The sequence below is a fragment of the Larus michahellis genome, chromosome 9, assembly GCF_964199755.1.
Source record: "Larus michahellis chromosome 9, bLarMic1.1, whole genome shotgun sequence".
Classification (NCBI taxonomy): Eukaryota; Metazoa; Chordata; class Aves; order Charadriiformes; family Laridae; genus Larus; species Larus michahellis.
This window is the reverse complement of record NC_133904.1, coordinates 9,365,261-9,376,860: the sequence shown is the minus strand read 5'-3', so window position 1 is coordinate 9,376,860 and position 11,600 is coordinate 9,365,261. Positions and strand designations below refer to the sequence as shown.

Genomic DNA, 11,600 nt, shown 5'->3' with positions numbered 1-11,600 from the left:
GACTCCATGTCTGTGTGTGTAACTTAGATGGTGGTGTAGAATCATAGAATCATAGGGTTGGAAGGGACCTCTGGAGATCATCTAGTCCAACCCCCTGCCAGAGCAGGGTCACCCAGAGCAGGTCACACAGGAACGCGTCCAGGGGGGTTCTGAATGTCTCCAGAGACGGAGACTCCCCCACCTCTCTGGGCAGCCTGTGCCAGGGCTCTGCCACCCTCAAAGGAAAGAAGTTCCTCCTCATGTTTAGGTAGAACTTCCTGTGCTCAAGTTTGTGCCCGTTACCTCTTGTCCTGTCTCTGGGCACCACTGAAAAGAGCCTGGCCCCATCCTCCTGACACCCGCCCTTTCAGTATTTATAAGTGTTGATAAGGTCCTCCCTTAGCCGTCTTTTTTCGAGACTGAAGAGACCCAAATCCCTCAGCCTTTCTTCATAAGAGAGGTGTTCCAGTCCCCTAATCATCTTGGTAGCCCTTTGCTGTCCCCTCTCCAGCAGTTCCCTGTCCCTCTTGAACCGGGGAGCCCAGAACTGGACACAGTGCTCCAGGTGCGGCCTCACCAAGGCAGAGCAGAGGGGGAGGATGACCTCCCTCGACCTGCTGGCCACACTCTTCTGGATGTCCCCCAGGATGCCACTGGCCTTCTTGGCCACAAGGGCACATTGCTGGATCATGGTCATCCTGTTGTCCCCCAGGGCTCCCAGGTCTCTTTCCACAGAGCTGCTCTCCAGCAGGTCAGCCCCCAACCTGTACTGGTGCAGGGGGTTATTCCTCCCCAGGTGCAGCACCCTACACTTGCCCTTGTTGAATTTCATAAGGTTCCTCTCTGCCCAAATCTCCAACCTGTGTAGGTCTCTCTGTATGGCGGCACAGCCTTCCAGTGTGTAATCCTCCCTCCCATCTCTAAACTTTATGAAGGATGATACTGTTAAAGAGACGTTGCCTATAGCTGCTCTTGGGTTATAAAGCTTTCCTTTGGCAGTAGCAAGGTGGCAGCCAGATTCGTCGGACTAATTTACAATCCCCAATTCAGTTGCAAAAACATGAAGAAGTAACTGTGTGAGTACCAGGTCAAACTGTGCATATGAAATGCCCTGAAGCAAAATGATGTTTTGAGAATTGCCGTCAGTTGCCCTTGGGTACCGGCGGTGAGAGCTGGAGCCTTCTGCCCAGCGTAGGCACAGCTACGGTGAAAGGAACGGGTGCACCTGCGTTTTATTATCTTATAAACATCCTTGCATTTGGATTGGTCTTAGCGTAATTGCTGCGGGTGCGTTCCAGGCAGTGAAGGGTAACAACTCCAGCTGCAGTGGGGAGGGATGGAGCCGGGATAACCATTGAAACCGAGCTTACTGTGAGCTCCTGTTCCCTGCAGGAAGAGCTTTGTGAACTTGGAAGCTCCAAAATATCACTGAACAATGTATAAAGCATAGCATTCAGCCGTGATTTAGCAGGATTTTCCTTCTGAGTTACTGGTCTCATACATATTTTGTAGTGGTAACAGTTGACAGGAGGGTGGTGTGGGTGGGACGTTGCAAAGTAATCTTCTGCTCTGCTTACAGACAAGGCCTTCCTAATGTTAATACCATGCTTGGTATGATGTTCCAAGAAATGTGTGAGCCATTTGGGATTCCCAGGTGAGCGGCAGGAACGATCAAAGGTCTGGTTGAAAACCAACATCTCCAGGAAGGGACCAAATGAACCGGTTCTGTAGAGGAAAGGTGACTGGGGGAGGGTGTGCAAAGTCTTCAGGTGTCTAAAAGTTCGACTGCCAAGAGGAAGGCAATAAATCGGTCTCTAAATCCATCCAGGGCATGATACCTCTATATTGCAGCAAAGGAGAATGAAGTCACACAGGTGACTTAAAATGTAAGTAAAATAAAAGACTAAATGAAATGCCCAGGAAGGCAGTCCTTAAAAAGAGACTGGACAGACATCTGCCAGCGGTGGTTTAGGGGGTGCTCATCCTGCCACAGGGCATGGAAATAGTTACCTCTCCAGCCCCGTCCCAGACCGAGGTGTAAAGATGCCCTGCGGGTCTTTGGGCATCTGTCTGGTCCCCTCACCGCGGTATATCAAAGGCTATGGAGCAGACTGCAGAGACAAGGGTGTAAAACTCAGCTTGCCTGCACCCAGCGGATCCGCTGAGCTCTAAACGTTGCCTGCAGAAACTCAGAAAGTGTTTCTGGTGTGGGGTGGAGCGGCTGGGGCGGGGGCCGGGGGGGAGGCTGCGGTACCTTTGCCCTGCAGAGCCGGGGGCTGGCACAGCCTTTGCCCCCGAGGAAGGGGAGGGGACGAGCGAAGGCGTTAGTAGGGCAAAGGCTGTGGCGTCTTGTTGATCCCAACTCCAGCCAGGGCAGAGGGAAGGTTGGCATGCCCTTTTAGCAAGGCCAGTGGGGCTGGAAAATGTCTCAGTGCCAAGAGAACAAACTTTTGAGCAGGCTACTGCCCTTTGTCCCGCTGCCTGGAGAGCAGTGATTCACCCCGCCGGCGAGCTGGAGGCAGCCCAGGACATTCCTACGCCTCTGTACCCAGCGAGCGAGGCAGGCCTGCCAGCCTGGAAGCGAACTCCAGGCTCTATGGGTGGAAATGGGGTATTTTCTTCCCGTGCGGGGCTTTCCCGCATCCCTGAGAAGTCTCCCACCCCATGTAGGAGCAGGGAGCCGTGGAGCTGTGTGGGGTGCACACCTCCATCTCCTGCGAACATCCGCTGTGGGTATTCAAGGACTTGGCTCTGCTCCTTGGTCCTCCCCTGATGCTGAGCCTCACGCCGAGCGTCTCCCTGCCTCGTGCCGGGTGGTCCAGGACATGCAGCAGCCTCGTGTCAGCAGGCTGCCTGGATCCCCCATCTGCACTGATCCCCTCGGTTATTGCTTTGTCCTCTGGCATTTGTCCTCCCTCCACCAAGCTGTCCTCGTCTCTTCAGTGTGGCTCGTCCATGATGTCCATAGTCAATAACCAAAACCCATCACAGCTTCGTACAGGTGGTGTCTTCTTTCTTTTCAATCAATACCACAAATGGATTTGTTAATTATGGTGTGAGTTGGCAAGGCAGGCTGGCCACGAAAGAGCAACAGTGGCGAGAGCATCACCGGTGGGTCGAGGGGAGCAGTTGCTCCTCTCCATGAAGTACTTGTGAGGCTGCATCTGGGGAACTGTGTCCTGTTTTGGCCCCAGCAGCACAGGAGAGATCGTAACGATCTGGAGAGAGTCCAGCAGAGGATCATCAGGAGGGTAAGACACTTAGGGGCATGGAGCACACATCATACCAGCGTGGACTGGAGCATAAACTCTGCTCAGAGGTGCACAGAGGTGGCAGGCAGAAATTGCAACCAAGGAAATTCCAGTTGGACATAAGGTTTATCATGAGCATGGTTAGCACTAGAGCTGGGCCCCAGAGAGATGGGAATCTTATCCCTGGAGATTTTTGAGACTTGACTGGATAAGACCTTGAGCAGCCTCATCTAGTTTTAAGCAAGAATTGGATGAGGTGACTTCCAGAGAACAATTCCAACCTAATTTTTTCCTCCATTTCTTTCTACTCTAAATGCCTAGATCTTTCCTAATGCAATGTCTGCCCTGACCCTCAGCTAAAAGCCTCCTCGCCAAAATCCTTGGTGGATTCTTTTAGAAATTGCAGGCCTGGCTAAACTAGATTGCTTTGTGCAGGACGTGTCCCCCATGTCTGCCTTCTGCTCCCTCTGCTTAGTGAACTCTCCTGGGGAGAGAAACTATGTTCTTGGTCTGTGTTGTGTTTCCCAACAGGGTAGGATCCTGGTCCACCATGGGTGATAACACAAGCTATAGAAATACAGGAAGGTTTTAATCTCATCCGCATTCATTCTCCTCCCGTTGTGCATAACAAACCCTGCCTGACTCCTCACCTTCTCCCTGGCTGCTCACCATCTATTGCTTTTGAGGTGATGAGGTCCAAGGGTCACTTCTTTTCATCTTCTTTTGGTGGCGCAGCATTAAATCCTGGTGGATTCCAGCTGTGCTGCAGCTTCTGGGCTCTGCATGGAGGACGACAAAGGGGATTTTCTGCCGTCATCTGTTCCAAATTACGGTGGCTTCAGGGAGCTCTTTGGCCAGTTTCCACCACAACCCGTCAGCTCGCAAACCCGCGCAACTGGGAGGTGGGGCCTCGTGGTGGTAGTGGCCAGGGCACCGCACATCGCTCGCAGAGGAACCAGGCGAAGGGACAGTGCAGCCACCACCTTCTGCTCCTGCTCTGCTGGGTCCCTCGGTGAGTAGCCTGTCCCCACTGGGCGCTCCGGGGACCTGAGGGGTGAGAGCAGGGATCACCCCCTCTCCCTAAATCTCCTGAATTTCATTTGCTGCTGAGAAAAGGGGGTCTGTGCCGGGGGTGGGAGCTGGAGCTGTGCTTTCGGGTGTCACCCAGCCGGGAGCAGTGGAGACGGGTGTTTTGCTGTGCTTTTCACGGAATCAGGGAATTTCAGAGTTGGAAGGGACCTCTAGAGATCATCTAGTCCAACTCCCCTGCTAAAGCAGGATTGCCCAGAGCACATTACTCAGGACTGCATCCAGGTGGGTCTTGAAAGTCTCCAGAGAAGGGGACTCCACAACCTCCCTGGGCAGCCTGTTCCAGTGCTCTGTCACCCTCGCCGTAAAGAAGTTTTTCCTCATATTTGATCGGAACTTCCTATGTTCCAGCTTGTGCCCGTTACCCCTCGTCCTCTTACTGGGAACCACTGAAAAGAGTCTGGCTCCATCCTCCTTGAACCCACCCTTTAGATACTTGTAATAAGGTCTCCCCTCAGCCTTCTCTTCTCTTCTCTTTTGCCCCCGCCATGTTTTGCAGCTGGCTCCACCTCCCAGTTGCGCGGGTTTGGGAGCTGATGGGTTGTGATGGAAACAGGTGGAAAGTGGGGCTGTGCAGGGACGGGCGCTGGCATCACGAGCAGCAGATGCGAGGGAGGGAGATGCTGACCACGGCTGGGCAGCTCATCACATCCCGACCCGCAGCTCCTCTCTCTGCTCCTGTCCTGCCGCCTTACCCCTTCTCACCCTGCGTCTCCCACCCTGCATCTCTCACCCTGGCCCCGCGTACATCTATTAGTATCCCGGTTGCTCTGAGTTTGCTTTATAGCTCTGCCTTTATCCTACCTTGTGCCGTAGCTCCTCCAAACTAGATGCCTCTCAACTAACTCTTTGCATCTTTGGGTGTTAAGACACACTAGGAGGGGAGGGCTGCGTGGTGTCACTGTTTTTACAGCTCAGCTGGTAAAAAGTCAAGCGTTAGGCAACGCCGCATCCATCGCCCCCATGGGAGGTGTGTGTCTCAGCCCAGCTCCCGGACCCGCCGCGCTCGGGGGGCGGACGGAGTGCAGGAGTGAGTGGGGGGAGCCCGAGCCCAGCCCTGCCTTCGCAGCAGGGTCTGCGGCTCCCAACTTGGCTTTGCAGGTGGACGCGTGGCGATGACGGTGAAGAAGAATCAGTCTCTGCAGAATGGAAGCGCCAAGGTGGGTGGGGAGGAGGGAGAGAGGGGAGGGCAGAGCGCACCAAGGGCGACAGGTAGCTCATACCGGCTCTGCCGGATGAACACGAGTCACATCTGATGCTGTCCCACATGTCCCCCTGTTATCTTTATATGGATCTTTACCTGCAATAATATAGAGCATCAGCAAAGGGAAAGGATAAAACCTTTGGCATGCTTGAAAATTAAATAGTTCAGAATCAAGAAAGTTAACCCTGGGCGATGCAAGCCTTCGGTGATATCTGCCGGCAGCGCCTGTCCTTCGCCTGTGTCCCCGCTGCGGACCCCAAAGCTCCAGCGATCGTGCTGCTGTGGATGCAGTGCTGCTCCGAGCAGCCCGAGCCCCGGGACTGCTGAACCACGGGATTTGTGAGAGGGCTGGCTCCACGTCAAGCCAAAATTAGCACAACACAGCACAAAACAATATAGTTTTTATCAGGCATGCAGATTCACAGTCCAGTCATGGTCAGAAGTGGGACATGAAGCCAAACTCAGCCCCTCGTCCACTGGTGATCAGGGGAAGGCTCAGCGTTTTCTTCTGCTCTGTCCCATGCAACCCAAAGAGCGCTTCCCTCATGGCTGCTGCGATGAGCCAATGTTTGCCCCATCCCGCCCCTGGGGCTGCAGCATCTCTCGGTTGTCTCACCTCACCAGGTGGGCGCCAGGCGAGCGTAGGAACAGGGCAGGGGTTGGAGCTGCATGTTTATCCTCACCCAGCGTTGAGGGTGCTCTGGCACCATGCTCTGGCACTGGCAGCACACACAGTTGTCAGCTGTGCTGGTTTATACTGGCATCCCACGTCACCCGTGCTGGCAGGGTGTGGGGATGCTGTGCCTTGTGCCTCGGGAGAGCTCTGGTGCCCTCTTCCTACAGCAATGGGTCCTACCAAAGCCCTCTGTGCCGTCAAGGACAGACCCGCTCCTCTCCCCTTTTCCTTTTTGAGTTCTCTATCCCTTGCTTCTCACACTGGTGAGAGGACAGAGGTGCCACATAGGCAAAACGGACTTTGCTAGTTCAAGGCTAGGAGCAAGGGCTGGGTCAGACGGAAGAAGCAGCAGAGCGGGGTGGAAAGCCAGAGGGGGGAGCTCCTGGACAGTCGGGCTTGGGAAATGGGGGGAGTGGGGATCGTCACCCCTCTGACACTGCCTGTGGTGCCCCTGCTCCTTCAGCAGCAACAGCCAGCCTGGTTGTCCACAGCTGTGTCGCAACCTAGCTGGGAGACCCTCAATGGGGTCTGAGAAATGCCCTCCTCCTCCAGTGTGAGCTGAGGTCCTCTGTGGTCACTCCAACACACCAAATGCCACTGGTGTGCGGGAGATGGGGCATTCCTCAGGGAAGGGCGGTTGGCTAACTAATGCCCATCTACCATGCACAGGAGAACGTGCTCCAGAGGGTCCTGCAGCTGCCGGTGGTGAGCTCGACCTGCGAAAGCCTCCAGCGCACCTATGTCAGCACCAAGGAGGCCCACCCGCTCATGGCCTCGGTGTGCGAGGTCTACGAGCGGGGCGTGCAGGGTGCCAGCGCCTTGGCCATGTGGGGTGTGGAGCCCGTGGTGCGCAGGCTGGAGCCTCAGTGTGAGTCCATCCACCGGGGGGGACACGGTGGGGGGGAAGCACCAGAACTTCCCTTGGTGGGACAGCACTGGTACTAGCGTGAGGGACCCCTGGCACAGGCCAGGAGCTTTTCTCACCAACCCACCACCATGCTTTTGCCAAGGCAGTTGCCGTGGCTAACAACTTGGCTTGCCGGGGCTTGGACCACCTGGAGGAGAAGATCCCTGCCCTCCAGTACCCTGTCGACAAGGTAAGTCACAGGTGGGACAGTCTGGGATCGCCCGACCCCTCTGCAGAGCTCACAAGATGTCTCTGGGCTTGTTTCTGGATGGTGATGGGCTGCTCAGGGGGAAAACAGTGCAGCACCTCCAAGCAAGGCCTCCTCCAGGGGCTCCTGCAGCCCACGGGGTGGTTGAAACCCTCCCAAATATAGGTCAACAGCATGCTATGTCCTATCCCTGCGAAGTCCCTCCAGCTCTCCCAGCTGAAGAGAGCTCTTATGCCCCTCTTGGGGCTGTCTGCTCGCGTGGCCATGGCTAGGGCCCCCGTGGTCTGTCCAGCTGTCCCATGCCACCCTGAGCACACCAGCAGGACTGTTCTCCACCTCTGCACCTGCAGCTTGCATCAGAACTGAAGGGCACTATCTCCACCCCCCTGCAAAGTGCCAAAAGCACCATTGGCAACTCCATGGATAAGATCATGGAGCTGGCAGCGGAGGGCTATGAGGCCACCAAGAGCACTGTGGAAACAACAGCAAAGTACACGAGGAGGAACTCAGTGAGCCAGATGGCAGCCGCGGGGGTCGACACGGCCCTGGGAGGGCTGGAGAAGCTGATGGAGTACCTGCTGCCAGAGGAGGATGAAGAAGCAGGTAGTCCTGATGCCCAAATCCTATCTGAAGGTGTCTGGGGAGGGCTGGATGTTCCCGGGGTGGCACCTTGCTCATGGGGTGCACGTGGTGGGAGGAAACCCCTGGGTTTTGGCACAGGGCTGCCTAGGAGGGTTGTCCCACCAGCACGTAACCCCTCCACCGCTCTTCTGCCTGTGTTCTTCTGCCTTTAGATCAGAAGCCCAAAGAAACGCGTGCGTCAGCAGTAAAGGTCTCCCAGCAGCAGCCCAGTGCTCCCAGCACTCCCAGCACCCTGGGCCGGATTGGCGCCTTGGTTAGCACTGTCTCCCACCGCGCTTACCAGCAAACCACCCAAAGCCTCCAGCGTGCCAAAGCCAAAGGGCAGGAGCTGGCCACCTGGATCCCCATCCTGGTGAGTGCCAAAACCCACCTGCCAGGTTCCTGCTCCCCCGTACCTTCTTTTGGGCTCATTCTGCTTTGGGGTGAGATATTTCAGCCTCCTTGGAGCACATCCGAGAGCGGAGTCGTGAACGCTGTTGGTTTCCCCCGCTCAGCGGGACAAGCCGGGGCCAGCAGTTCCCGCGGCACATTCACACACAGCCTTGTACCATGTTAGCAGGATGAGTTATTTTTAGCTGGCTCCCGATGTATATTTTTGATTTATGGCCTTGCCATAACATCCTCACTAAAGCAAAAAGACCCTCCGGAGGCCCAGAGAGAAGGACGTGTCCCTCCTCTCCCACCCACCGCTGTGGTGGGGACCCCTTCCGTGGCCTGTGCCTAAATCCCAGAGCTCCCCACTGCCCCCGGGGTTTCTTCCCACGTGCATAAATGAACCCCTCTGCCCCCGGCACACCCCAGGACCCCGTGAAATCCTCAGGCTAACAGCATGGGGCAGATGGGACCTACCAGCCCTCCCCCCGGGCAGTGGCATTTTGCTCCCCTTCCAGGGCAATCTGGCCAAGCCAAGCGTGCCTGAGGCGCCACGGGTCCACGGTGATGGGCAGAGCACCACGGCCGGCTGGCTGAGCCGGCGGCAGAGCAAGGTGCCGGAGCAGAAGCAGGAGAAGGCGGGGAAGAAAGACAACAACCACACCAAGGAGGTATGGAGAAAAGGGGGGGCAGTGAAATGGGGGCACCCCAAAGCATCCTCCTGCCCATGGACTATGCCAGCATGAGGGATGTTCCCCCCATACCCTTGGGGACCAGGCCCCCATCCCTCCTGAATTGTGGCAGGAGCTGTGGCTTGGAGGAGGTGAGGACGGGTTGGAAGGGGGACCGGAGGCAGCCCCAGCATCCCCCTTCCCTGAACCCCCAAAGCTGGGGGCTGTGGGCAGCCTCTGCGCTGGGCAGGGTCACCCTGGCTTGTATATCCAAGACTCCTTTGCTCCTGTGGGGTGTCAGCACCAGGCCCCTGAAGAACCCCGAAAAATCCCCTCTCCCATTGTCCCAGCAGCGAGGGGTGGCGTGAGCCGGTGGGGCTGGCAACGGTCCCCGACGTCGGCTCCGCTGGGATGTGGGGACGGGAAGCGGCAGGTCGGGGTCGCTGCCCTTCACCTCTGCCGGCAGCGGAAGCGCAGCCCAGGGCGGGGGGTCCCCGGGGGCCTGGGAGTGGGGGCAGCCGGAGGGAACGACCCTGCTGCGAAGGGCTGGGGTGGCTTTTGCAAAGCAGCCAGCCAAAAGCACTGGGGCTTTGAGCTGCGGAGGGGATGGGGAGCCCAGGGCCACCCCTGTCCTGCCCGGAGGGGCTGGTGGGACGGGGACGGTAGCTGAGCTGGTTTCTCTCTGCAGGCAGGGGACAGCCCCGGGCTAGTGGGCAGCGTGGCTCACAACCTGCAAACCGCCTGTGCCTCCGGCATCTCCAGCGTCAAGAAGGTCCCAGCGGTGGCCTGGGATGCGGCGGAGGGGTTGATCCTCTTCACCCCGCGACGGCTGTCCAAGGCCATGGAGACAGTGGATGCTCTCGGGGGGACCCTCGTCAGTGCCCCCAAGCATCTGCTAGGCACCCTGTACAGCTACGTGCCGGTGAGTTTGTCCCAGACAGGTCCATCCACCTCCAGCAAACCCCATTTTGCCCAGCCTCCTCCCATGAGCACTCCATAGCACCGGGCAGTGCCAGGAGGTACCAGAGTGGGGAGATGGGATGCAGCTGGGAGACTGCCGTCCCACCCTCCTCCTGAGCATCCCCCAAGCCATGACTATGAGTCCCCCACATAGACCCAGCAGGTCGGACAGTGGTGGCACCTTCATAGGCTTTGCTCCCAAGCCAGGGTGCGACCACAAATTCCTGGGAAGGTGAAAGTTCAGGCTGAGACCATGTCTCCTCTCCTTTCCCCCACCCCGCTGCTCCCCTGGGATCGTGTCTCCACTGCAGCCACCTGGGGGCTGCAGCCACCCACTCCCCCCGCACTGGGGACCTCTCAGGGAGCAAACTGGCTTGTCCTAAGGTCCCCCTAGTTCTGGGGGGGCTGTGTAGCACAGGGAGAGCATGGCTGGCAGGCAGGTATAGCCTGGCTGGGTGCTCACCCCACCTCTCAGCTCCGCAGGCAGTCAGCAAAGGAAGAGGAGGCAGCCAGCAGCAGTAAGCCCAACCCGGAGACGGAGCAGAAGGAGGAGGATGCCAAGCCTACCACCCCCTCCGCCGAGGAGAAGTCCCAGCTAAGGGGCGACTGGCGGCTGTACCGCGGCCATCACCCCCTCTCCTTCCTGGGGCTCGAGGACCCCCTCTTCCTGCGGCATAACCTCTACCGCAGCCCTGCCTTCGAGCCCGAGTGCCCCCTCCCGCGGAAATCCGCCTTCGCCCCCTACAACAGGCGAGTGAGCGAGGGCTCCTACCGCTTCAGCCCCGAGGCCATGTACAGCCGGGCTTACTACGGCAACCTCTACAGCCCTGCCTTCAAGAAGGACTGAGCCGGTGGGGAGGACGACGAGCGCATCCCAGCCCCCCTCTAGTCCCCCCGCAGCACGCTTCACCTGGGCCCCCGCCAGCCGCCCGCACACACCCCTGTACTGGGACAGGAGCTCAAAGCGGTAGACATGCCATGGGATGTCATCTTCTGGAGTGTATCAGGGCCAGGATGGGGGAATAAAGGCAGACAAAAGCCCTGTTGGTGGAAGGAGAAGGTAGAGGGAGGTGGGACCAGAGGAGAACAGAGAGGGGAAGGAGATGCAGGAAGAGCAGTGAGACCAGAAAAGAGAAAAAGGGACCAGCCACGCCCGGCACTGGGCTACTGTGGTCCCTATAGCTTAGATAGCATGGACTTAGATGGGCTACATGTTGAGAACAGTACTGAGACAGAGCAGGAAGGACAGCAAAACCATCCAAAATCACCATAGCAAGCCTGGTTCCCCATCCTTTCTCCCTTCATCACACCTTGCAGGGCCCATCCCTGGCCACAGATTGCTCCTCGGTGGAGGAGCTGAGGATCCCCACTAACCAGCAGGACTCACGAGTCGGAAAGCCCTGGGCACCCACCCCCAGTTGATGGGGGATGGATGGTGGGGTCAGGAAGAAGACTGGTGACAACAGGTGGAGCTCCTGGAGCCCCTCTGTCCCGCAGGACTCCCTGGCTTCCTGCAACACCTTGTTGTATCTGCTGCAATAATAAACCTTGCCGACCTGCCGCTTGCCCCATCTGCTCGGCTGCTTAACGAGAGCAAGCCACCAACACAAGGAAGCAGAGTGGGGTGAGGTACCCAACCCA

At 57.6% G+C, this 11,600-nt stretch overlaps 1 protein-coding gene across 3 annotated transcripts; it reads left to right on the top strand.

Annotated features, from left to right (window-relative positions):
* Nucleotides 1–3,971: 3,971 nt before the first annotated feature.
* On the top strand, nucleotides 3,972–11,529 carry PLIN1 (perilipin 1). Of its 3 annotated transcripts, none has more exons than XM_074600899.1 (9): nucleotides 3,972–4,242; nucleotides 5,421–5,479; nucleotides 6,869–7,067; nucleotides 7,214–7,296; nucleotides 7,665–7,917; nucleotides 8,109–8,308; nucleotides 8,847–8,999; nucleotides 9,688–9,921; nucleotides 10,435–11,529. In XM_074600899.1, the coding sequence occupies exons 1-9, from the start codon at nucleotides 4,014–4,016 to the stop codon at nucleotides 10,804–10,806; spliced, it is 1,782 nt and encodes a 593-aa protein (XP_074457000.1). In that variant the 5' UTR covers nucleotides 3,972–4,013; the 3' UTR covers nucleotides 10,807–11,529. The 3 variants fall into 3 exon arrangements, with proteins under 3 accessions (XP_074457000.1, XP_074457001.1, XP_074457002.1); XM_074600900.1 differs by having other exon boundaries at nucleotides 4,179–4,242; nucleotides 5,303–5,479; XM_074600901.1 differs by having other exon boundaries at nucleotides 4,185–4,242; nucleotides 5,389–5,479.
* The last annotated feature ends 71 nt before the right edge of the window (nucleotides 11,530–11,600 follow it).

Excerpts from the sequence above, each read along its gene's own strand:
- PLIN1 (XM_074600899.1), top strand. The coding sequence starts at position 4,014 with ATGGAGGACGACAAAGGGGATTTTCTGCCGTCATCTGTTCCAAATTAC. Across the intron at positions 5,480-6,868 it reads TGCAGAATGGAAGCGCCAAG|GAGAACGTGCTCCAGAGGGT; the intron begins GTGGGTGGGGAG and ends TACCATGCACAG. Across the intron at positions 7,297-7,664 it reads TCCAGTACCCTGTCGACAAG|CTTGCATCAGAACTGAAGGG; the intron begins GTAAGTCACAGG and ends CTGCACCTGCAG.